General features: G+C 43.6%; 1 protein-coding gene across 1 annotated transcript in view; it reads right to left on the bottom strand.

The window, feature by feature from the left end:
- The window catches only part of myo1d (myosin 1D), an 83,798-nt gene that overhangs the window by 6,785 nt on the left and 50,163 nt on the right, over positions 1 to 26,850 (bottom strand). The window contains exons 19-21 of the mRNA XM_069160118.1: positions 26,085 to 26,189; positions 25,444 to 25,557; positions 17,917 to 18,071 (exon numbers count right to left, since the gene is read on the bottom strand). Coding sequence (XP_069016219.1) covers positions 17,917 to 18,071; positions 25,444 to 25,557; positions 26,085 to 26,189 — 374 coding nt within the window. The remainder of the gene's footprint in view (positions 1 to 17,916; positions 18,072 to 25,443; positions 25,558 to 26,084; positions 26,190 to 26,850) is intronic.

Raw genomic sequence — 26,850 nt, 5'->3', positions numbered from 1 at the left:
GGCAGAGTCTATTCTCAGGTCGAGGAGCCAGGATTTACCATGCAGTCCCACTTCTGACTCATCCACCCTCTAATAGTGAACCTGGCCGTCCCCCAAGCTCGCTGCTGAAAAATATATGAGCGCTGCAGGTGGGGGTTAGAGGGGTGGGGGGGGCATGCTCCACAAAGCTGACTCGCTCTAAAAGACTCAAGACCTTGAGGACGTGATCAAAGCGGGATTTTCCCTCACTTCTAAGATGACAGAGACATTTTGGAAAAGGGAAAATAAAAATGGCAGCACGTTACACCATCAAGGGGCTTAAACAGCGACTGTGATGGATTTCAAATGACCTCCTTTTTTTTTTTTGTTTTGTTCCTTCAAATTCAGTGAAGCTGAAAAAAAATAATCTGCAAAATAAACCCGCATAAACAGACCTTCAATGTCCGAACTCTCTCGGTCGTATAATTGGAAGTGTGATATTCCTTACATCTTTTTTGTTGTTGTTTTTAACGGACTCTGAAGGAGGCGGTTGTGTAGCAGGTCCGTGTTTGCGTCAGTAAATACTTCACGTCAGATCTGACTGACTGACGGACGGACGGACGGTCGGGCTTCTCCACGGGCCTCGTGTGCACATTTACAGCAACAACTACACATTTTCTCATCAGGCAAAACACGTTTTAAAAGCAAATCACGCTCCCTTGGTTTTACGGTGTGAAGGTTTGCTCTTCCAAAGATGGACTCTGTGTTTAAACTCCACATTTCCTTCCTTTCTCTGTACGTTTCTCTCCCGCTGCTTTGCTGCCCGCTCAACGACATGGAGGTCTGCATGTCGCAGCACACCTGACGCGGCGTTTCCCTTCCTCTCGCCGTCACGCCCTCATGTGCCACATTCCCACCGGAGAGGAAGCGGAAAGACGCTGCGCCAAACGCTCGAGAGACACACGCCTCCGTCAGCGGGAAAGGAATCCAGCGCTCGTTCTATTTTGTCGTCACAAAAAAACCCAACAGCGACTGTGACACGAGGCCGCTTCGCTGGTCCAGAGGGATGAAACTGCAGCGGCCTTATCTGCCCCAGTTTGAAGCTGCCGCGGTTTGGACCGCTTCAGAGCGAGAACTGCCCGAGAGGCTTTTCGGGAGTGCAGTTCTTTAATTAGCACGACTCTGGCCGAGTTGTACGGTCTGAGCAGAACTGCTGCAGATGTTCTGAATGAATAATAGAGAAACGCAGAGATCTGATGGCATCGTGGGCGTGTTGGTGTTTCTGAGAAGGTCGTGGTGGGATACGGACGCTTCAGCTCACTTCTTAAAAAGAACGCCGCGAGAGTGCACATGTTATATCAGAGAAGTCGGGGGTTCACAAGTCAGAACCAGAACCAGAACCAGAACCGGCCTCCCCTGTGGATCTTTCCTGCAATCTTCTACCCGATTCAAACTTCCCTTCTCTCATCATTTCCTCCACACTTCCCATTTCACTTCTCGTTTGGCCTCTTATTCTTTGTTGCAGACAACCGCAAACTACAGAGACGAAAATGTTTAGAGGCGAAGAAAAACCCAAAAGACAAGATAAAAAAAAAAACATCCTGCAACAACCGCCTCCTCGGCAGGTTGAAGTGTATCACACTTTTACCATAAGACCGCTTTTGCTTGCAGGATTCACTAAGCTGTGAAAATGCAGCAAATCCGTGCAGAGGATATCTCCTTTTATGTTCTATTTCTTTCTTCATCCTTTTCCTTCCTCAGTTGTTATCTTTTCTTCTCGCTACAGTTAAAAAAAACAAAAAAAAGACTCAAAACGGGAGAGATTACTAAGTAGGTCATTTCTAAAAAAAAACAAAAAAACGGGGTGAAAATGCACCGGCAGCAAAAAACATGAAAATAGTATTGATTAAATAGTGTATGGAGGGGAAGAAAGGAGAAGAAAGAAGTGGAGTTCAGAGGTGTAGCTGCACCGAGAGGCTCGCATCGGGCCCGCGGCGCTCTGGGCTGTAAATGAGACGGAGAGGAGGAGGGTCGGGAGCTCCTGGAGGACCGGGCACCGGATTACACCGCAAACTCACTCGCTCGTCTCAAAGCGTACGAGCCGATGTCCCGTTCTTCCACCAGAAGTCCCAGAGGACGCACAAGACTTCACAACACCGTCTCCAGGACTCCCGTTTAAAGCGCGATCAAACATGAACAGCAACGACGCGCTGAAGAGACGTCCTCTCGTTAATATGCGTCTTTATGCACGGTAAGCGAGATCCGGGGAACAGAGATGCTGACTATCGAGAGCTGCCGAGGGGCCTCTGAAGTGTCTTGAATAAAGTGCCTTTTTGTGATCCATAAGTATGAAGTTATAAATATTTGTGTGTTCCCCGCTTCTCCGGTTTGAAATTGTCAAGACTTAAAACAAATATAACGTAGATTGAAAAAAAAAAAAAAAAAAAAAAAAAAAAAAAAGTGATTCAGCAGCTGCTGTGTTGTCTGATGGAAACAGGAAGCAGCAGTTTGTCTTCATTTTCTGAGAACAGGAGACGAGAAAATGTATGTTTTGAAGTTGAGTATCATTTAACGAGGTTATATTCGAAGCTTTAAAAGGGCATTTCAGCAAACTTGTATTTCACTTTCTCACACTATTAACTTGAGGGACTTCACAAATGTTGTGATTTTCTGAATTTGGGCCGTTCAGAAGTGTCTGATGCAGTTGGTCATTTTCCCATCCAGCACCCACGTTGTTTAAATAGCAAACACACGTTCCCACGAGCACGTGGGTCTTACAAATTAGGTTGTTGGTGCGATCTCGAGACATCAAAAAAAGAAACTGACCAACATTTGACTGTAAAATGCACATATGGACATTTCCTCAGTAAATCCACATCTTCCAAACACTGTATCACAGATGTTCTGTTAATGCAGATAACCTGAGTGGTATCCACATCTGTTTACACATCTGTTAACACTCTGTGACGAGTAAATGGACTTTTACATTCAAAGACTTTGTCCCTTTAACAACAAGGTGAGATCAACTTTATGGATCCCAGATAGGAAGAGTGTGAACACAGCATCCGAGATGAACAAAAAAAAAAGGAAGGATGTTTTACCTAAACGGTAAAAGTGCTCTCCACTTATTCACCTACACACACACACTTACACACACAGATGGTGGCAGAGCCCCAGGCGTCCCACTGGGAGTAATTTGGGGGTTGAGTACCTTGCTCAAGGACACTTTAACATAAATGACCAACCGGCTCAGTGTACTTTACGATACAACCGTCTATTTTACAATTTCAACTTTGGCTGCTATAAAAAAAAACCTGGTGGGGCTGGACCAAAAAAAATAAAACAAAAACAGAAGCCATAATTCCTTGCAACACCCTCCTGATGAGAGCAGAAGGTGAAGAAGACGGCAGCCTGCGTGCTGGACAGCCGCTCGCTTCTCCACATGACATCCGGAGACACACGCCCTGTCCGTCCTCCCACAGGACAGCAGGTGAGTGGTGGCCGTCAATAACAGCTACACTCGTGTAAGCTGTTGTGAGCGTGGTCGCTTCACAGATGCAACTAAAAAGGGGGCCACGCCTCTCACCTCCACCGTTCAACAGATCAGTGGGAGAGAAAACACAACCGGAAACGTACAAAGAGAAAACAGGGCTCCGTGTCTCGAGGGGAAACGGTAGCTGCTCCACAGATGGTGGAGGCTGACACACACTGCAGAGTCATTATGGCCTCACAGCAGGGGGCTTAAACAAGCAGGAGTGAGTGAGTGTGTGTGTGTGTGTGTGAGTGTGTGTGTGCGCAGGAGGTCGACTCTGTGCTGGATCCTGTCATTCTCATTGTGCCGTGAAACCAGCGAGTTAAAACTTTAATCACCAATCAGCCGCGCCGCCGGTCTTTCATACGGACACTCCTCCATCTGAGGGCGCACAGAAGGTGACTGAAAACACATCAGGTTGGATCAATACACACACACACACACACACACACACACACACACACACACACACACAGAAGACAGACTGGCAGCCTCAATTAGTTGCTCATTACTGAAGGGAGACCGCTCACTTCTGAAGTGGTTTCGCCTGCAGTTGTGTTCATTAAAGCCGATCAATGTATCAATCAAAGGTTCATCTGTTTCCATCTACCGACACGTCACCGCTTTCTCTTTTTCCAGCGGTCAGAAAAAGTTAGAAAGAACGGATCAGCGTCGGGGACGAGGCGATCTTCAGAGCGAAGCGAGTCTCACTTCTGCTTCTGGACGAGTTTAAATCAAAACAGCATCCTCTGAAAACACGAGCAATCAGTTTTCATCCATGACGTGCTGCCGTTAGTCAACAAGTTGGCAAAAATATATGATAAAGGCAACGATAGATTAGACAAATCAAACTGCTGTCTTTTTCTTTTTTTTTTCTTTTAAAGACTCACAACAGAGTTCATGACTGAAACTTTAAAAGCATCGTTTTTCCCAGGCTGTTAAAAGATTCATTTCACTTCCATAAGTCTTGCCACTGCACCCTAAAATCATCTCACAACAAATAACAATCAATAGCAAAAGATATTTGGCTAAAACTGCTGCTCAGCAGGCAACAGAAGGAATTTTTAAGTCTTGTATTTTCTCAGTTTCTATTATTCATAGTTTTGCTTTGAAAAAGTCCGAGTAGATGTTTTTTTTAAATTCAGCTTCACTAAACACTGTTGAATACCTTCAACCAGTCGCTCTTTTCATCCACAATAAACGCAGCATTATATCTACCGACAGCTCGGTACAGTCAGTTAACTTTAATTACATTTATCGTATTTATTCCTATTTTGCGAAAATCCAATATAAATCTTGAAGTTAGTTTCAGACAAAACTATTGCTGAGCGTCTTCCTAAGGACCATTTTCTTCTTTAATGGATGTCGACGTTACACACGGTGAGGGAAAGTTCAGACTGCCAGCACAGATCCAATTCTTGTCATATCCAGATTGTATAAAGATTGATTTATTTTTTTTAAAGTCTGCTGCGCTCGGATCGGATTTCTTGACGATGATGACGTCACTTTCTGAGAGACAGAGCGAGCAGAATCGAAGCCACCGCGAGCAGGGCGATCAGTGGAGGACAACGATAACAACGGTACGTCACTAGTAGATCAGTGGAGGACAACGATAACAACGGTACGTCACTAGTAGATCAGTGGAGGACAACGATAACAACGGTACGTCACTAGTGTAGCTACACGTACGCCGCTACCATAGCAACCCATGAAGATAAGGTCGGTGACGTCCGGATGCACGAAATCCGGTTTACGCGTGGACAGTTTGTCCTAAAAATCTGATTTCCCTGCAGTCTGAACAAAGACTTCGATTAACAGCTTGGTCAGGTGTACAAATATGAAAGTTCAGAGGGAGCAGTGAACAGAGAGCACACGTGGGGAAATTACTGTGAGAAAGCAGAGATGGAAATTGTAACGAATGAATGACGTGAAGGAAATGAAAGTACGGGAGTAAAGAGAGGATAAATTGCAGAGAGAAGACGATAGACGACGGGGAGATTAATGCTCAGGTGGGGAATGAAGACGAAAAAGGGAGGAGGCCTGACTGTGAGGAGGGAGGACGGGGGAAGGGGGAGGGGAACAAAAAAGGAGTAGGGAGGAGGAGAGACCGGCGCTGAGGCTAATCATAATGGGCCCTGACAGCGGGAGATGGTATGGTGCTGTTGCTGGGTGGAACATGTGTGTTTAAGGGTGTGTGTGTGTGTGTGTGTGTGTGTGTGTGTGTGTGTGTGTGTGGAGGGGGGGGGGGGGTTAATGTGGAGGTCACTGAAGAAATGGAGTGCATGAAACATCCAGGCTGTTACTGCATCATATCGGCTGTGGAGCACTTAACCGGAGCTTTTACATTACAGACGTCCGCATGTGTGAGCGGGAGAAAAGCTCCTGTCGGGATGCAGAAGCAGCAACTCAGCCAGAGAGACAGAGAGAGATTAAATATAGCTCACAGCAGCAGATGAACATATATCCTGTACGCACACTGTATAGAAGAGAGTTTAAAGGTTGGGCGCGGCGTCGGTTCCTAAATCTGCACCTTAAAAGGACAAAAAACTGCAGATGTTGCACCTGAAATCTGCTGGAGACTCCCTCCATGTTTGGAGGTGTCGTCACAGCTTCCTAAAACCACAAGACATTCAGTTCAGGGCTCTTTTTTAATAATAAAAGTATGCGGTGGATAAAGAACTCTTCTCTGCTCAGGTGCAGATCGATCATATCGATGAACACAATAATCATTTCAACGATGGTACTCTCATTATTTGGCATGTTTGTTGCGTGTCCCTGTTTGTAACATGCAGAGTGCACATGCACATTTTGTTAGCGTGTCACACTTGCTGCTTTAAGATAGCGATGCACCAACACTGCTCCTGAATGCACCTCATTTAAAGAGCAACACAACAAGTACGTTTCTAATTTAAACAAAGGGAAAATTACTTATTTTGTTGATCTGAAACTAGAAGTAAAATAAAGACACGCTTAGCGCCGGGTGGAAGAAAGAGTCCTCAGTGTGACAGAAAAACCAAGAAAGCAGCAATTCATCAATATAAAAACAAAAATCAATAAGGTCCTCAATATCTGGAACTTTTGATATTCTTGTATGAAACACCGTAAAGCTTTTTAGCCAAATAGTTGCAGATTAATTTTTAGTTTCAGCTCTGATTCCAGTTCTACATACTGATGGTCGTCATCTAGAAACACATCATCCTTCCTCCTCCAGTTACAACGAGCCCAAAAAACAGTTCTACTCAATGCGTATATATTTATTTCTTTATCTATTTTTCAATACAAATACACTTTTTTTTTTTTTTTTTACTGCCACGTGGAACTATTTATGCAAAATAAAGTCGATATTAAATCAAAACCTTCCCATAAATACAACTATAAAATTCCCGGCTACATGAAACAACGAGTGCACAAAACCAATTTTTCACCGAGGATTTCATTTCATTTGCGGTCGTGATCTGTTTGTAATTAATGTCTGATTTCCTAAATCTGAGACCAATTACGCAATCAATGACTGGAGCGGCGCTCAGACGCGTTTTGCATCTGAAGTGGAGCCCAAAAAAGGCAAAAGTTCAGAGTCGGGATTTGTCCCGAGATCAAGAGACTCGGAGCCCAAACGAATAGAAAACGTTCGATAATGAAGCAACAACATTTACAGACGTTGCAATTAAACTTCAGAGGCGCAGAATCTTCCACGCAAAACTGATCCTCGCAAATACAACATGAACTTTGGCAAATCCAGCGACACTTATCTCGGCACATTAGAAGCCGTTTGAAATGAGTTGATAAATCTGAGGCTGTCAGAGGGTCGCGGCTAATTACATCCACATGGATCACGTGAGAGTTGGTGCGTTATTGTAACGTTGGAGGGCTGCGCTCACACGAGGGCTGAAAATATGAGTTATCATCATTGATTTATGTGTCAATGACTTCTTAGGATTCATTAAAGAACTGTTTAGTCTTTCAAATGCTGGGAAATGCTCAAAATAAAATCCCCAGAGGCAGAAATTATGTTTTAAAATTGCTCAGTTTCTCATATTAAAAGTCCGAAATAAAAATATATTGAATTTATAATCATATATTTTCACATTTGGAGAGTTTCAAGCAGCAAAATAGATTCGACAAATCTAGTAAATATTTCAGGGCTAGTTCACTCTATTTGATCGAGTCACCTGCTGTGAGCACAACCTGGTATTAACATTTGTGTCAACACACTGGACTGTGTGTGTGTGTGTGTGTGTGTGTGTGTGTGTGTGTGTGACTGAAGCAGGAGTGCAGGGAGAGACAGAGTGGTTGGCTGCCAGTGATTCGGGGCTCTCTGCAGTGGAAAAGTAGGTCATTATCAACTCCCATATTCACACGCGTCCTTTTTCATTCATGCACCAACTCTGACGCGCCGCGCAGCCTCACACCTGGAAGTATCATCTCTAACGCGCACTTACACACCTCTAATTCACACCTCTAATACACACCTACCTCCTGAAAAAAACAAAAACAAAAACAAAAAAAACAACATTCTGGCCACTCGCCACTCACTATCCATCACCCACCCTCCCCAGGCTCCAGTCAGATGAGCAGGACTCCCCACCGGCCCACATAACAACAGCTACTGAGAGTGTGTGTGTGTGTGTGTGTGTGTGTGTGTGTGTGTGTGTGTGTGTGTCTGTGTCTGTGTCGCCTTCAATTTGAGAGTTATATAATGACTGTGCAGTTACATTATCCTTGAAGTTCCTTTTCGCTGAAGTTTGACACAAAAAAAATGACAGCAAAGACAATAAAAACAACAATTGTTTACATTGTAATTTGAGAAATATCAATACATTTGTCAACACAAAAAAAAGCAAAAGTACTCAAATATGAATTTTTGCCTGAGAACAAGCAGCTGCACCTTTTCCCCCAATAAAATAAGTCCAAAACTAAATTTAAATCAGGAACTATTTGACAAATTAAAGATGATTGCAGACATTCTGGGTCAGTAGCGTATCGATATTTAATAAAGGACACGCTACAGTAGCAGATGTTGAGGACTCGTACGCAGCCCTCACCGTCTGGAGAGTGAAGCTAAATTTAAAGCTCGTTCTGGTTTTTCTCCCTGACACACATTTCACCTCCGTCTCTTTCCGTGTTTCCGTCTCATCTTTACATTCTGCTCTCTTCCATACCGTTTATTTTTTTTTTTTTTTTTTTTTAGTTCAGCACGTGTCTCCGCTCTCCCGTCTGCGGTCGAGGGATGAGATGCGCCGCGATTATCTGCAGCCAGCGGGGTTATTAATGGAACCGTATCAGACAAACATGGATCCTGATGGTTGCCATGGGAACTGCATCCGCAGCGCCCCAGAAAGGAGGGGAGGAGAGGGAGAGAGACCGAGAGGGAGGAGGAGGAGAAGTGGAATGTGAAGTGAAAAACAAGAGGGGGGAGGGGGGAGAGGGGAGGAGGGAGGGAGCAGCAGCAGCGCGGTGGGTGATGGATGGAGAAGGAGGAAATAGGGAGGGGAGAGGAGGGAGGGAGGGAGGGAGGGAGAGGAGAGAAGCCCACTTCTATCAGTCTGAAATATTTGATTCAGCAGAAAGGGTGACCTTGGTGAGGAAGACAAAGGCAGCTTGGCTTCCTCCCTCCTCTCCGCCCTCCCCTTCCGCCCTCCCCCCTCTCCCCTCCATCCTGCTCTCATCTCACTGCTATAAGTGAAGTCGGTGGCGTCTTCAGATAAAACACAAAATGCACTTTGGCACATTTATTGAGCGTCAGTTTTTTTTTTTTTTGTTGCTGTTGTTGTTCTTTAATATTCATTCGTCTCTGCAGTGAAAACACTCAACGACAGATCTGATTCCTCCAGAAAGGGAACAACGTTTTAACGACAGCATGTTTCACTAGAAATCTCATGTATTTTATGATGATTTCTGAGAACCATTTTTGCTTCTCTGTTCCTGTTTTTGTCCATGAAGCGATGTGCCGCTCTGAGGCGCTCTGGCCCTGAAATCCAGATTTAAACGCACTTTTCTCCGCCTTTTGTCGCTGTGAAATGCTGCGTTTCCTCGATCAGTTACAACCATTCGGTCACGCTGGATTTCATTCTTCAGAGTCACGGCGGTCTTTGGGCTCCAGTTACCTTTTTAGAAAAGTTAAAATGCTGTAATATGTACAGATTTTAAATATGGGAAAAAGATCGTGTAGTCGATCCCCTGAATTCAAGGATCTTAATCAGAGCAGAAAGTATTGGGATGTGTGAATCTCGACTTCCAGGCAGTGCTGGTTACCATCGATCCGTTCATCTCCATGTTGTAATACGATTGCTTCCGACTTCACTCTCAGTCTTGTGATCTCTTTTCAAGTTACAGCCCTGCAGCGAATTCTGGATGACAGCAGGAGAAAGTATGACACATTTATACAACCTGCGACAGTCAGGACTTCCTCTTTGATTTCATATGACTTGATGGGAAGCCGCTGCACAGATCTCAGCGAACATGACGTTGACTTTAACCTCGGGGGGGGGGGGGCAAAAAAGACGGGACTTTTTTTTTGGTGAGGCAGAAAGACAGAATCCCTGACTGCACCACAGGCCTGTCAATCAAACACCCCCCACTCCCCCCAAAGACAAAAACAACACAGCTTTTTAAGGCCTAATATCTAAATAATAAAAACACATCAAATTGTACTGATTGTAAATTGTAAAGTTATTTGCACTGCAGGATGTAAAACCTTGGAAAAAAAAAATCTCTCGAATGTCACAAAAGAGGAAGATGATGAGGCCTTGAAGAGATAGTACGACTAACAAATACTTCTGAGCTGAAAGGAAATGAATGAAAAGCCCACTGACGCCGACTCGTCTGCAGCGAGTCTGATGACAACGTGGTGCTGCTGTAATTCCTGATCGTTACCTGAACCGAGAACACGCCAAGGAAATCAGATCGATGCGAGTGCATTTCTATTTTCATGAGCAGCGTCCTCTACATCTTTTCCTCCTTCTCCACCCGTTACTTTTCATTTGATCCACTTTGCAGACTCCCTCCCTCTTCCTAACACTCTCACTTTCTTGGCCCTCCCCTCCCCTCCCTCCCTCTGTTCTCGATCCACTTCTCTCTCTTTTTTTTTTTACCCCGCGAGTGGTCCAACTTCACACCTCCCCTAAATCCCTCCTGGGGTGTCAGAGGCAGACAGCGGGAGGATAAATGTTGATGTCTTTGGGGGGAAAGAAACAGAATAGGACCACATCACTCTGACGGATCAATGAAGGGCCTTGTGTGTGCTGCACTCTGCTGCTGACTCATACTGTAGGATGGGTGGGATGGGGAGGGAGGGGGGGGGTGAAGGAGAGGAAGAAAGTGAGAGCGAGTGGGAGGGAGGGGAGACAGAAGGACAAAGGGGGGGGAGGTTAGAGAGGCGAGTGAGAGAAGTATGAATGGATGGATGAAGCACTCGGAGACCATTTGGAGGAAAACCTGCACACATCTGTCACGGAGACAAACTGGGACAGTTTACAGAGGAGGAGGAGGAGGAGGAGGAGGAGGAGGAGGAAGCACGTCTTTATTCTTAGTGTAGGCTTTAATCTGTAGGAATAAATCATCAAGAGCTGGAAGAAACAAATATTTTAATCCAATTAATCCGGTCGTCCAAAAATCTACAAAACTAGTTTTATTTCATTTTTTCCAGATTTTAAAGATGTTTTTTTTGTTCCATATTAAAATATCGCCACAATCATTGTTCACATCACATCGCATGTTGGTATCGTTATGGCGCACATGTTAGCATTTTGACATTAGCATTTAGCTCAAGGCACCACTGTTCAGTCTCTTGTTTTTTGTAAAATACAGCTGTTTTACCCCATCCAGCCTTTAAAGTTACTTTTTCTTAGACAGGGAAATGACAGAAAACTTAGAAAAATATCCAGAGTCCAAGGCGAAATCTTTAAACTGCCTCTTTTATCGGACAAAAATCCCAAAATATCTCATTTACTATCGTCATAAAGAGAAAATCAGCGAGAGAAACTGGAACCTGAAGGACTTTAACTCAACAATGATGCTCCAGTCGCATAATTGAAGTATTAGTAGTTGTCATGTCCAGTGAGATTTTTTATGTTGTTGATTTACTCTTTGATAAGATTTAAAAGTTGGATCGTGAAGCTGCAGAGCTTCTGGTAATGCAATTACAGAATTCATTTTCTTTTTAATGAAATAAGGTTGCCAATAAAGAGTTTTGGGGGGGGGGGGGAACATTTTAGTATTAAACATCAGGCTTTGTATCCGCACTAAAAGTGAAAAATATTAACTTATTATCAGCCTCTATCAAAATTGTTTTCAATACATTTTCTGTGTCTTCACTAATCCGCTAATTTCTTCAGCAATAAAACTATAAATCTTGCTGCATTAAAATGTACTCAGAGGACAGACAGCAGGCTGGAGTTAATGAACTCCTATCAATGACTCTTTCCCTCACACACAAACACACACACACACAATGGACACAATACAGACACACAATCAATCTACTGCCCTGAGAGTTTTCATTAGTCACTGTGGACGGTGGTGGAAGCTGAACCAAGCTGTTGCTACAGAAACGATCCGACGGTGCTTTTCCAAGAAACCAATTCCAGCTGCTTACACAACAAACAAACTACAATGACAGCAAGACAGCCGAGATTACGCAAACCGAGGATTTAGAAGAAGAGTCGGTCATGAGGAGAGAAAAATTCTGACGGAGAGAAAAATGTGCCACCTCGCTCTAAAACGACGTGTCATTAACACGATCCAAAACACTTCCACCTGTCACAACGCTGCACTTTAACCACTCGGATGATTTTTTTTTTTTTTTTAAAAGAACTTTTACCCACCTGTGAGAATTGAGGGTGAGGATGAATAATTCAATGCAAAGCTATTTTCTGCGCGGGGCTCTCGGAGGGGAAGTGTGTGATGCAGAGACAAATTGAGAGAAATGTCAAGAAGCTGAATGAGGAGAAATGAAGACGACAAACACATTTACGGATCAAACGGAAAGTTATGAGCCACGAAAAAACTATTGTGTGTAATAACATCGTGTAACACTTATTATCTAAACAAGCTCACAGCATTAATAGGTGGACGAGTCTCTTGTTATAGAGCAAACAAGTTGAGAGTGTATATAAAAGTGGACTGAAAAATGAGACCTTCAGCTGCAATACCACCGAGTGCCACTAGAGGTCGGCTACAAAAATCCTCCAGCTCCATTGACCCCCATTCAACTTCGCTCATGAAATTCAAAGTCAATAAATTTTCTTCCAGAAGTTACCTCGGTGTTGTTAGCTAAAGTCACTCCTTCTTATTAGTTTTCTGGAGGTCCATCTGAAAATAATCCCTCATTCATTAGAAAATAAGATAAAAAAAAGAGTCTGTTTGATTGACAGGCTTGTGGTGCAGTCAGGTTACGGCGATTTGTTCATCCTCATTATGATAAACAGTGTTCCTTAACTTGGCCTACAGTATTTAAGGCATCAAGTATAACAGAGATCCTCCTCAAAATGTTTACTATTCAACAAACCTCAGAAAAAAAGAAGCTGACATCTGTCAGTAGAAGGGAGGCTGTTCTTTCCATGTACTCTGCTTTTAAAGCACTTTGTAAATTTGAATAAAACTTGACATACTTTCTTGCTGTACTTCAGGACTTACTGTAAGATTAATATACAAGTGTGTGTCTGAACATGAGAAAATGGAAAATGGATTTAGGATGAGAGACAAATGGGGAGAAGACTGGAAAAACTGCCGTAAATTCACAAACAACAACCTGATTCCAAATCATTTCTGAAGCACGAATGCGTCTAAAAATCCAGAGACAAGGCACGAGGTGAGGTCGGGTAAAAACACGAGGGGAAAGATTTACCCAAAAAATGAAGCACAACGTACATTTCTACAGCTCTTCTCCCAGTCGTATATTAAACTCACCAATCTGAAGCTCTGCTCTTTTTCGTTTTAATCCCTCAATTAACTCAAATCTCTTCTACTTTCACCTCATTTCTCTCAGTGTTGAGCCGCCGTCAGTGATGACACATCCTGCACATATTACACATTAATGGAAAAAGTCTGACAGCAGCTTCAGAGCAGAATGAAGTAGTGAATCAAAACAGCATCTTTGACAGAGAGGATCTGGAGATAATTAGAGGGAGAACACTGAGACTGAAGTGCTGCTGTTAGATTTAGTGCCACAGAAACAGTACGAATGTAAAACATGGAGGAAGAGTTGGGTTTCCAGATTCAAACATATCCATTAAAACTACTTCTAAAAATCAGAGACAAGCAGTCTGCCTGTTGCAAATAAAAGTGTGCCTCCCCATTCTTCTTCTGTTTGAGAATTTATGGTAATCGATAGAAGAAGGTGGAACCGAAGGTCCTCCGGGTGATTCTGCAGAGTTGATGTGTGACAGATGCAGGGTGTCGACTCTGCGGGTGTGCTGCAGTCAACACACACACACACACACACACACACACACACACACACACACACACACACACACACACACACACACACACACACACACGCGAGAGAGAGAGAGAGAGAGAGAGAGAGAGAGAGAGAGAGAGAGAGAGAGAGAGAGAGAGAGAGAGAAAAGGGGCTGGATGTCTGGTCTAAATATAGGCCTCAACAGCAGCACAGTCTTAAATATTTCATCGCCTCCTCTCCAGAAATGAAGAAGAGGAGGGTAGGGGGGGGGAGCCAGGGGAGGAAGAGGTGAAGATTGAGGGAGGGAGAGAGAGAGAGAGAGAGAGAGAGAGAGAGAGAGAGAGAGAGAGAGAGAGAGAGAGAGAGAGAGAGAGAGAGATGAGGATGTGGAGGGAGGCTGCAAGGGAGTTCAGGAGAGACTGATATCAGCACAAAGGGGGATAGAGTCCAAAACAGGAGACATAAAAGAGGGAGAGGAGAAAAAAGGAGGAGGATAGAGGGAGAGGAGGGAGGCTGAAGGCATGGGAATCTACCCCTCCCTCCCCCCTTTCCTCCCCGTTTTTATGCAAAATAAGAGTGAAATATTTCTGAATTTCTGCAGACAACAGATGATAAGAGGTTTATCTTCTTATGGACGCGCTGCAGAAATCTCCGAATCACTTCAGTTTGAGGCAGCTTGACGCTATCTCCAAAAAATAAAAAAAAATAAAACCACTTCGATCAAAACTCGAAAACATAAATCCGATTAACGACAGGAAAGTGTCAGAAACCAAACGACGCCACGTGGAAACTCGGAGGATGCGGCGACAGGAAGACGGTTTTATTCCCGTCGGCGGTGTCGTTCGGTTCTGGCCGCGCTGTCACTCGGAGCAGGATGAAGTGTTGCTTTGTTGCTGCTGTAAGCTGCCCCCTTCTCCCTTCCCTGCCATTGTGCGCATTGTGCACTGTGCAGCATGCTGAAGGAGAGATAAAGGTTAAAGCCACGTCTACGGGGAGCCGCAGCGGCGCACAAAAAAAGATCATACGGTACGGACGACACGCCGACGCCAGCCGAGTCACATGCAGACGGCCTCGCAGGAGTTCCTCCTCGTGCACACGCACAAACGCAGAAAGAAGAAGAAAAAAACACACACACGTATATGTCGCCACATGCTCTTTGTTCTGTCGGTGTTTGGCGGTGATGGATGAGTCGGACTGAGCGGCACACCGAGGGTCATTACCGGAGGCCCGGCGGAGGCCTTTCACAGCCCGACACCGACGGAGGGAACGGGCTCCACGTTACAACGAGATACCGTCACAGAGCGGCAGTGATGGAGCATGTACACACCTCACACACACACACACACACACACACACACACACACACACACACACACACAGATAAGCAGATGCATGCCCACCCCCACCCCCCCACCCCCCACACGACTCACACACACAAAGGCAGACGAACATGAACACAATCAATGCCGCGGACTATATTGTGAGCAGTCAATTCAACAATTAGTGAAGTGAGCGACGTCACAGACGTAAAGACATGATTTATCAAACCATTAATCACAGCAGCACGAGTGTCAATATCAATTACAAATCAGCAGAAAAGAACAACAAGCAGCACTAATTACATGTTGTTGTTTTTTTACTCCTTTGATTTTATTTTCGTTAATGTTTTAGCGAGCCGTCTTTCAGGGAGTTTGGGAGCATTAACGTGTTCTTTTACTGATGTTTAATACAAACCATAGACAATGAGGATGCAGCAAATGCAACATCCCCTGTACATTTTAGTTTATTGTGAAAGTTAGATGGAGTTTATATCTTTGTGTTGCTGGAGCCAGAAAATGTCAATTTTGTCAGAGACGGGTTGAGATGAGGAGACTCCCGTCTACTGAAGAACACATTCTCCCAAACACTTCTCATTATAATGGAGCTACAAGCTCTTTTAGCTGTTTGGTCCAGAAAGACACATCTCAACAATTATTGGATGGATTGCAATCGTATTTTTTTTTTAATGTAACTTTCTTTCTTTTTCTTCTTTCTTTCTCAGATATTCACGGTGGACTGAGAATGAATCTTAAAGACCTCCTATTTCTTCCAAACCCACCGTGATGCTGACATTTGGATGCATTGCCGTGAAATCTGGTGAATGCACTCACATCTGAATTTGTTTTAATACATTTTCATGACCATCAACATTCCTCCTCATCTTCATCTGTACTTTGTGTTCAGTGCCGATTATCTACTTCCTGCCATAAAGTCATCAGCAACGTCAGCATGTTACTGTAACATTAGAACCGCATTAGAAACAGTGAAATCAGATCCAGAGAGCGACGAGAGATGGAGATTATTTCAGTACATTAATGCTGCAGCGGCAGCATCAAGCAGGCATCGCAGAGGAGCTGCTGTTTAGTCTGCAGCGACTTCAGCATTGAACTACGTTGGTGAAGCAAACGCAGTTCAAAGCTGCAGGTTTGAGTTCTTGGAGTTTTTTTTCACTATTATTTACTGTTTGTGTTGTTTGGCTTCGTATCGTTTTAATTTCTTTTCATTTTAATGATTTGTTTTAGTCTTTCTTAAGTTGGTGCATCAACGGATGTTGTGCCTGAATGAGCTACATAAATAAAATGACATGACCCACAATGCATCAGTGAGAATATAACCCAGTCATAACGTCTAAATAACATAACGCACGGCCCGCAGGACAAATCACTGAATGAAACCACACCTACATCTCATTATTTATGGTAGTCCTGCTGGATTTAATGACAAATCCAGTGTAATGAGGCAGATTAAAATACACTCGGATTAACTAGGGACAAGAAATATGAAATGACCTGTGTTGTGATTTGCCGTATGTTTTTGTGCGCATATGCTACTGTTAGCATAAACTCCAGGAAGTGAAAAAGAGAGTAGATGAATGAAATTACTTAATTTACATACTTATGTGGGAGAGACGCTTTAAATAATTTCTTTAAAAGGTTACAAGAAGAAAAAAGCATTCAAGAAAAGCTTGAAAATGATGAGAAAGTATACTGGTATACTGGTATAAAGGTGCTTTTTCTTAATATGTGGCAGCATCTTACTTAGGTGATAATATTATACTTGAACTGGACTGATCTGAGTTGAGTGTGATGTAACAGGAAGTGGACGGGCTCCTGATGTTCACCCTCTGCAGTCTGACTAACCTCAAGTGAACTCTTTGAAGTCTCAGCACTTCATTCGGAGGTTTTTGTGATGAACAGAACATAACAGGCCGCGCTCGCTCACTTCACTGGGCTGAAAAGTGGTTTCATATAAAAAAAAAAGTGTCTCTACATTAGAAGTGGATTTAACAACTTGTTATCGCTGCCTATTCTTCAGTGTCCTGAAGTGACAAAGGTACTCTGGATTTACTCTTCTGCGCAGCACGTATTGTGGTTTTAGAGAGAAACATCAAAGGAGGCTGACCTGAAGTGAACTCCAGTTAATCTGAAGGTAAAAAAAAAAAAAAAAAAAAAAAAAGCAGCTGCATTATTCAGGGATTTAATTTAAGCACGGAATTTTATCTTCTCTGCATCGGGGTCGGGACTCAAAAATAATGCCAGCTTTTATAGTATCATGTTCATAAGAGAGCTCAGATTAAGGGAGGATAGCTGCCACAGGTCAATACCACACATATGGGACAATACTACCGGATTTGACACAGCAAACAGAGAATGTTAATACTTTGTCAATTTAAACTGCTTTCTGCTCCTGTAGTAAAGCTGCTCACACGAAGGTTTAAATGGGGACAAGATGCTGATTGACGGAAAGCTATTTTCTCTGCGCAGTAAAAAAAAACCATTGGAGAAACCATCACTTAATGTCACTCACAATTATTTGAAATATACAAACTGAACTCTGTATTTTTTTTTTAGGCATTCAGGGTAGTGTAACGGAGGAGAAACACATGAAACACAGAGATCAGAGGACATAAACGCAGCCGAGACTCTCACAGTGAGATGCAAAGAAACGGGTGCTCACAAATTAGGTAAATAACAAACACAATTACCTCTTGAAATGGCTGAGCAAGGTACCGACGAGTTCCCCGATGCGGCTCTCGTTTGCAGGCACCAAACCCTGCAGGCACACCACCAGGTCCCTGCTGTCCTTGGTGTGGAACACGACCAGCTGGTCCTTCCCAGGGGACACGCTCACTCCTGTCACCTGGGACGGACGGGCGGAGAGGACACACACAGTTAGACACAGATAAACATGTGCACAGAGGCCCGGTGGAGAAATACAAACAGGCAGGAATGTAAGCGGGGAAACATGTCGCATAACCAACTGTAAGTGGAGGTAAAACAGGACTCAGTCAGGGGGGGCGGGTGGGGGTGGGGGGTGGGGTGGGGGGGGGTTATCCGGTGCCCTCCCTCTCAGCGACAGGAAACAACAATAACAACAATGATAATCTGAGAAGCAACCTGTGTTGTGACAGATTCGGACCTGCTTCATTCTTCTCAGTGATTTAAAACTCAAACTAAAAACTCGCTGGTGAAAAAGACAGACCACGCAGTCTGCATGTCCCACCTGCAGCTCAGTTTTTTATCTCCATTCACGGTGGAATTGAACAAAGAATTGCTGCCCGTTTCTCTGTTGGTCAACACAGCAGAAGACGCAGTTGGAATAAAGTCTATTGAGATTAAAACATGTAGGAAGAGCGTCTTGACGTCGGACTCTCGACCTCATCATCCACAGCTGCTGTTGTAATGTATGTTCAATTTAAAGTAGCAGTGAAGGATTGTTTTTTCATGTTGTTTGTGTAGAAGTAATTTACAGGGAAATTGGTTATTGATTGACAGCGTTGGATGAATTTGACTGTAATCCGTACAAAAGATCAACAGCTGGTATGCGGTGTCTATTAGTGGATCCAGTCAAGGACAACAATCAGCACTCGCAGTAATGATTTATTGGACAGCATCCCGAAGGACCAAATCTAATTTTTCCAATTAGAGGCCCCCAAACGGCATCGGAGCCGAGAGCAGCCGGGTTAAAAGAGGAATCACAGTCCTGCGGTTGGATTGTTTACCTCTACAGGTCGACAGAACCAATATCTTCACAGGTAAACACATCTCAGGAGGAAAAGGAGTTTAACTCTCCGTTTATTTCTCCTGTAATCCCCCGGGTTTTTCTTCCCTCCTTTATGCCATTATCTGTCCTCTTTCTAGCCTTTGTCGTTCCCTCCCGGAGGTCTTTAGCCATTTATTTCTCTCTTAATTTGCCTTTTCTAAAGTTGAACTGCAGGCAGTGAGCGTTGAGGAAACAGCCGCGGGGCAGCCAGCCAGTTAATAGCTATCGCTGGAGAGCGCGAGAGACGAAATCCTCCATCAGCAGAAGAAGACGGGCGGAGACAGGTCGCCCGCCGGCGGCTAAAACAACCTGCCGGCTCGTTTAGCTTCGACGTGACGCCACGTGACTCCCGAAACAAACACTTCACGTAATCACCACGAATTAAAAAAGCCTAAAGCCAACGCCTCTCTTTCCAGCAATCCCCCCGCAGTTAATTACAAGGAGCCGATTACATTTACATTTATATTAAAGGCTTAATTGATTGGAACGACAGTCGGTGTCCTAATGAGTCGGGTAATGATACATTCGGATTCGTTTCCTTGTCTCATTTTCGACAAATCAGGTTGTTTTTGTTTTTTTTTGTACCCCGAGTGTGAGCCGTTTATCTGCCCGGCCATCTGTTCCCGCTGCTCGTCCGCCCGACACACACAGATCCTACAAAACTTTGGGGATGTCGACATATTTTCCGCTGCTGCTGCCGCCGCACTCCAAAATTGGCAAAGAGAGAGTGAAAGAGTTCGTGCTGCTACGCCGTGAAACAAGTCGTGACTTCATTTGCACGCGGAGATAATATCGATCTTTCAAGTTCATCGTCTCCACAGCGAGCAGGGCGGTTCTGATGGAATCAAATCTGGGTTACAAACTCTACAAACCTGATGAGTCACAACTATCTGATGATCATTAACGGCTTTTCGAGCGGGAAAAAAACACTCAACAGAGAAGATTTGCTGCTTTTCTTTGTGTTATCGGAGGGAAAAAAATTCAAATCTTTGTATTTCGGCCGATGAAACCGAGTCTGATTTTCACTATTTTATCGATTATCAACCTTGTTAACGTGTCCGTGTGGTGTTTTTCACACGTTGGAAGACATGCAATGAGCAAAGTAAACAATCAATTCTGGCAGAGGAAGGAACTATGAGGACTGTTGTGTATTCATAGATCTGCAAGAACTGAACATAAGCAAAGGTGTAGAGTTACCGTAGAGCCACTTTGAGGCATTAGTGGATTTTTTTTTTTGGGTGGATTAGCAGGATTAACATGCGATGAGTTTTTCGTGGTTTAATCAACGCCAGGAGACTTTAAACGATTCATGAATTGATGGATATTCTGCAGATGGTCCAAATAAGAGATGCAAACAATCATTCAGCTTCATTGGTTTTGGTTTTTAAAGCAGAAATATTCCAGCGAGCTGTTTACGTTCAAGTTCGCTGTCGTTTGTACGGGAATTACAAACATGTGCAAAATCAGTAATTGAACAGCAGCTGCACTGTGTGTGTGTGTGTGTGTGTGTGTGTGTGTGTGTGTGTGTGTGTGTGTCGCCATCAGCCTCCTGCTCCGAGGCGGTTTGTAGACGTTTATTAACAGCAGACACGTTTGATCAGTCACGCTTTAAACTGACATCGATGGACTTGTGTCACTGTGACATCTGAGATTTCACCACATAACTCATTTATGTCAGTTTTCATCGAGGAGAGCCCAAATTTACACGACGCATAGGAGCTTTTAGACACAAATAAATATCAGAAGAAACGTCAGTGTCAGATTACTTACTGTATTTTTTTTTTAAAGGTTGAGTGTGTGGTACGTTTATACAAGTAAATGTTTGAAATGTTTTTGGAATATTTTGCATCTTGCAGCTCTGGTAAGTCTTTTTCTTTTAAAGTCACACTGACTGAAGGTCTGAGCATTTTATTTTTTTTTTTGACTCCAAATGAATTATCACATTTTCTTTTCCACCTGCGGCAAGCCGGGTGTTATTTTAGTACTACTGAGAAAAACTCCTGTAATAAGTCTGATCTGTGAAACAAGCAGCCAGGACTGCCATGAGGACATCAGGTTCTCCCCGTGTATTCTTCAGGGCAACTTATTGGTTATATAACAGACCCCAGGAGCCTCGTGAAGACGGAGAGGGGAACACAAAGCACGGAGGTGGGAGCCGCTTGATTAAATGAATCGAATATGATGAGCTAAGCTGTGCAGCACCTCACGTTGTGAAGCTGCGAGGGCAACAGCGGGACGGCCAGCGACGAATGTGCAAAACTTATTCCTTGTGATACGATCTCGGTTTTAACAGATCTGCATAAACGCGAGCGCGGCCGCGTGTTTTGTTCCATTTTTGGGGGGTTTTCTTCGCGCCGCACGGCCGCAAACGTGCCCCGTTTATTTGAGTCTTTATGGTCAAAAAAAAATCCCGACTGAAGTTCAACAGGCGATTGAAAAAAATACAAAAAAAAAAAGAAAAAAAAAAAAGAATAAAATAGAGGTGAGGAGCACGAGGAGGTGCAGGGATCACCAATAAGAAAAATAAATAAAAGGGAGGAAGAGGAGCGCACATACGGGAGACCGATTTGTGCACATGCCTGAACGACACCAGACATCAGCTGATCTGCCCTGCCGCTCGGTATCCATGACAACACTGTCTCCTGGGGAGTTGGCATGACAACAACAATGGGGGGAGGAGAGAAGCGGCGTCGGCAGAGAGAGAGAGAGAGAGAGAGAGAGAGAGAGAGAGGAGAAAGTCAGCGTTAGATGAGGAGGGGATGAGAGGAGGAAGAAAAGATGGAAAATCTAAGAGGTGAGAAAAGATGGTGAGAAGCAGAAGCAGCGATTCCAGAGTTGATGTTTTTCACCACTTCCTTCAACGGTGTGCGTTTGATGTCGATGACAGTGTAATGAGCTCACTTTTTGCAGCTCCGCCATTAATTGGCATATAACTCCTCTGGCAGAGCTGTTGGCTCCCCACTGCTTCAGGCCTCCATCTATCAGCCTGCAGCCGCTCGCTTCACCAGCAGCAGCAAACACAGCGCACGGGGCAGTCAAGAGGACACCGCGGTGTTAGCCTATCAGCGCTAATCAACCATGAGCTAACTGGGAAATGGAAAAAAAATAAATCAATATATGTATATTTCCTTTTTAAAGATTTACAGATTCAGACAGGAAAAAATTGACACAAAAAAGTTTGTTAGATGGGCTGTAATTGTCTGTAAGCCTCGAGTGCATCTTTGATTACAGTGTGTGTGTGTGTGTGTGTGTGTGTACTGTACCAGTCTGGTGTCACTGTCAGTGTGCCAACCATCTCCACCCCCCCCCTCTCTCTCCCTCCCTCTCTCCCCTTCCCTCTCTCCCCCTCCCTCTCTCCCTCTCCCTCCCTCTCCCCCTTCCTCCTCCCACCTCCCCCTCCCTCTCCCTCTCTCTCCCTCCCTCCCTCTCTCTCCCTCCCCTTCCCTCTCCCTCTCTCTCCCTCCCTCCCTTTCCCTCTCTCTCTCCCTCTCTCTCTCCCCCCTCCCTCTCTCTCTCTACCTCCCCTTCCCTCCCTCTCTCTCCCCTCCCTCTCTCTCTCTCTCGCTCTCTCCCTCTCTCTCCCCTTCCTTCTCTCTCCCCTCCCCTCCCCTCTCTCTCTCTCCCTCCCCTTCCCTCTCTCTCTCTCTCGCTCTCTCCCTCTCTCTCCCCTTCCTTCTCTCTCCCTCCCCTCCCCTCTCACTTCGAGATGCGGCGGTGCCGGCTTTCCGGGTGTCCGTCGTCATGCTCTCTAATTCCTTCTTGTCATTTGTGTCATACCGAACACCGGGTCGTGTTGTCACACTCGTCCCCCGCCTCGTAGCTCACTCATTCCTCCAGGCGGGCCGCGGCGTTACAAGCCTCGGAGATTAACGTGCCACACCTTCACTTCCTGTCTCATTTCTGCCTCACCGTCAAGGTCGGTGGTGCAAATAAACCGTGTAAGCAATTCTTGTGTCACAGCAGAGCTCCGAAATTTGAACTGTTTGTTTTCTCTCCTCTGAGTTTTGGTCGTCAATAGTTTGTGTATGCTGATTGAGGTTTGATTTTTCTACCGTAAGAGTGAGGTCATATCGGCTGGTTTCAGGCGTTTCAGATTTAAGGATATATTTTAATTGAATGAATGAATGTTGGTGCCCTTTCACATACAGTATGTCCTCTCGGAAACAGCTCAGTTTCAGAAAAACTTCAGCTGTAAAAAGTTAATAAAATCCTCCGACCAGCAGTTCAACAGCTTAGTAATTAATACATTTTATCCTTTTTGTTTAATCCATGCAAAAACCCCAAAAGTGAAAAAGACAAGTTGTAGTTTCACGGGGCAGTTATGTGCAGAAAAAGACCAAGAGGTCTTTTTAGAGTTATTAACTCTAGAAGAAGTTCTTTCCCAATAAGTCGAACCTTGAGGTTGAGACTTAGATGTTGTTGAAAGCATCATGTGAATGAGTGGAGAAGTAAAGAAGGACAAACTGAAATAAAAAATGTTGTGGTAAGGTCTCAAAATAATAACTAAATCATATCTGCAGCCTGTAGAGTAGATTAAGATCATGCAAACAGATATAGGAGGAGAAATCAAAATAAATAAATAAACGCCACTGATTTTATCTGTGGAAAAAAAAACAACTTGTATGAAACACACAGGACACGTTTGCCATGGAAACAGCCTCCTGTGCTGTGTGCATGTAGCAGCATTAATGGGCCTATCACAGTGGCAATGTGAATTAAAAGCAGCCAATTGCAGAGCTGAAAGAGATTTTTGCATATTGACATGTTGCCACAGGATGACAGGCTGGTGGGAAATCAAAGACAATACTGTCACCTCTGCCACGGCCTCCGGGAGCCGCTCTGATCGCTCCACTGTTGTGTGTTGGTTGTCACATACAGCATACCGTGTAAAGAGGGAGAGCAACTGCAGGTTTAACAAAAACAAAAACGGGCCTGCAACTCATCTGTTGATTACATTTCTAATAAATCAAATGTTTTCGTCGATAAAATATCAAGAAACTAGAATTACCACTCAAGTTGTAGTTTATACGTATATCTGTCCAAACCCATATAGATGTCGAACTCGCAGTAACCTTGACCTTTGACCTACAAAATTGAAAAAAAAAAAAAAAAAAAAAAAAAAAAAAAAAAAAAAAAAAACTATCCTTGCTGAGCCAAACTTCGAACCAGTTCGTCCTTGAGTCCGAGTGAACCATTGTGCCACATTTAAAGAAATTCCATGCTGCCGTTCCTGAGATATCATGTTCACGGGACATTTGTGTGGAATTCGGGTCACGGCGACCTTCACCTTTGACCTTTGACCGCCAAAATGTAATCAGTACATCCTCGGTATCAAGTGAATGTTTTTGCCAAGTTTAACTAAATTCCTTTCAGCTGTTCTTGGGATATCGTGGCTGGACGGACGGATGTAAAATGACATCTTTGACAATGACAATCTTTACATTTGAGAAGCAGGAAGCAGCAAATATTTGCTATTTTTAAACTGTTCGATCGGTTATTAAACTCAATAAATATTCTGTGGACTGACGGATCGTTTAATCGACGCGAGAGAGCTCTTATCTGGCGATTTCTGTCATCATTCATAATTCAAATGAAATGAGCTTCTTCATGAACGAGAAGATTAAATATGGTCAGCCATTATGGAGACACGTTTCCTCGATCCTCTCAATCTAGAAAAAAGATATTAGACATTTTATGATCTGAGCGAAGCCAGCGCATACGACTCTTTAACTAAACAGCGCACATACAAGCTCAGATTAATGTACAGTGTGAGAAGAATGTTAATTCAATCACTCGGTCTTCAGTAATTAAACAGGAAATTCATTTAATTCATTCCATTGGCTGCTACTGATGGAGCCACTGTCATTTAACCTGGCCAGAAATAGTGTCGTATATATCAAATACAGAGTAGAGTTCACACTGCAGCTATATATGGAGTATTTTAGATTTTAATATGGCCTCATGTTCTGTTTAATTATATTTCTGAGATGTTTCACTGGATGAAAATCAGCCTTCATTCAGAAGTGCTCTTTCGGTCTCGGTGCTTCGGTGACGGTTCTTTCATATGAACCTCCACAGCCGTGACATTTGGTCTGCTCAACGTTGGAGCACAATAACCTTCAAATACAGCTTTAAATGGAAATATTCTCAACTATCTGACCAAACTTTGATTTTCTATTTTGACTTATCGTGTCGTTTCTCTCAGTTTTTGCCATTTCAAGTCATTTTACGATGGTCCCAATCCTGTTTTATTTCAGGTTTAAATTCCCATCAGGCTACACGCTGATTGAACCAACAGCGAAAACAAAAGACTTTGCTTTCGCCGGCATCTTCCTGAAGTATCACGAATGATCGCGTTTCAGCTTGAAACATGCAGCTGAGCGATTCTGGACGAACTCAAACTCGCGTTCTGTTCACGAGCGTGTGACCGCAGCGAAGGAAGCGGTGAAAGGAAGGAGGCGTGTCTCACGTTGTAGAGGGGGGTGCTCTTCATGGGCTTGTACTGCTTCAGGGGGTCCATCTTGTACAGGTGGCGGTCGGTGAGGAGCACAGCTCGGTCCTCCGACTTGTGGAAGCGGTTGATCTGGGGAACACAGAGCTGCTCGTTAGTCACCCGGCAGGACACACACACACACACACACACACACACACACACACACACACACACACACACACACACAAAGTCCAGTGTGTTGACACAAATGTTAATACCAGGTTGTGCTCACAGCAGGTGACTCGATCAAATATGAATCTTTAGAGTGAACTAGCCCTGAAATATTTACTAGATTTGTCGAATCTATTTTGCTGCTTGAAACTCTCCAAATGTGAAAATATATGATTGTAAATTCAATATATTTTTATTTCAGACTTTTAATATGAGAAACTGAGCAATTTTAAAACATCATTTCTGCCTCTGGGGATTTTATTTTGAGCATTTCCCAGCATTTGAAAGACTAAACAGTTCTTTAATGAATCCTAATAAGTAATTGACACATAAATCAATGATGATAACTCATATTTTCAGCCCTTGTGTGAGCGCAACCCTCCACACACACACACACACACACACGCATGTTGTGTTGTAAAAAAAAAAAAAAAAAAATCTTCTACCTTGCGCACGTTGCAGGAGAACAGGACTCTCATGAATTTGTCTTTCCGCTGCAGCTCGCTGGATACCAGAGTGAAGGATGCAGCCGTGTCTGGGCTGTCCCGCTTCTGGAGGACACAGAAAAAAAAAAAATAAATAAATAAAACATGATAAAACGCCCCAGTTCAGCTCAAACAAATCACACAACTGACCATGTTCAAATGGGGTTGATGAAAAAAAGCCTTATTATCATTTTATTTGTAAATATTTACTGTTATTTTCCGTTTCAAAAAAAATCTTGAAATCCCATATAATTAACCTGAGGATGACCAAATCATCCACTGACCTTTGACCCTTGTTTCACCGACCTTAGTTCGATACACATGACCGGTCACACTGCGCACTAATTGGTCATATTTATTGGCGAAATAACTGCGCCAACATTATGTTTGTTGACATTATTTATCGCATGAAGTCTACATGCCAGATGAGGCCCAGAAATATTGGTGTTTTTTTTTTAACCCAGCATTCAATAGCTTTATTTTTGTGTCTACTGTTATTGTTTGTTTGTTTCTTGTAACTGTTTACATCAACCTGCTCAAATACTGTAGTTGGAAATGAACCAGAGACATGTCGTGTGCCAGATAAATAAAAGTGTAAACTAAGGAAATTCATGACTGTATATCAAATTTTAGCTGGAGTTATCCAGAGTTATCTGGATAAACATGACAAAATATTTCATTATTCCCAATAAGTTAGAGTTGGGTAGCATTTGAAAACTTTTATATA

The sequence above is a fragment of the Embiotoca jacksoni genome, unplaced genomic scaffold (genome assembly GCF_022577435.1).
Source record: "Embiotoca jacksoni isolate LCO1_2020_lvr unplaced genomic scaffold, fEmbJac1.0.p SCAF_26, whole genome shotgun sequence".
NCBI classification, from domain to species: domain Eukaryota; kingdom Metazoa; phylum Chordata; class Actinopteri; family Embiotocidae; genus Embiotoca; species Embiotoca jacksoni.
The sequence above is the reverse complement of the archived record's forward strand: the minus strand, read 5'-3'. Positions and strand labels throughout refer to the sequence as shown.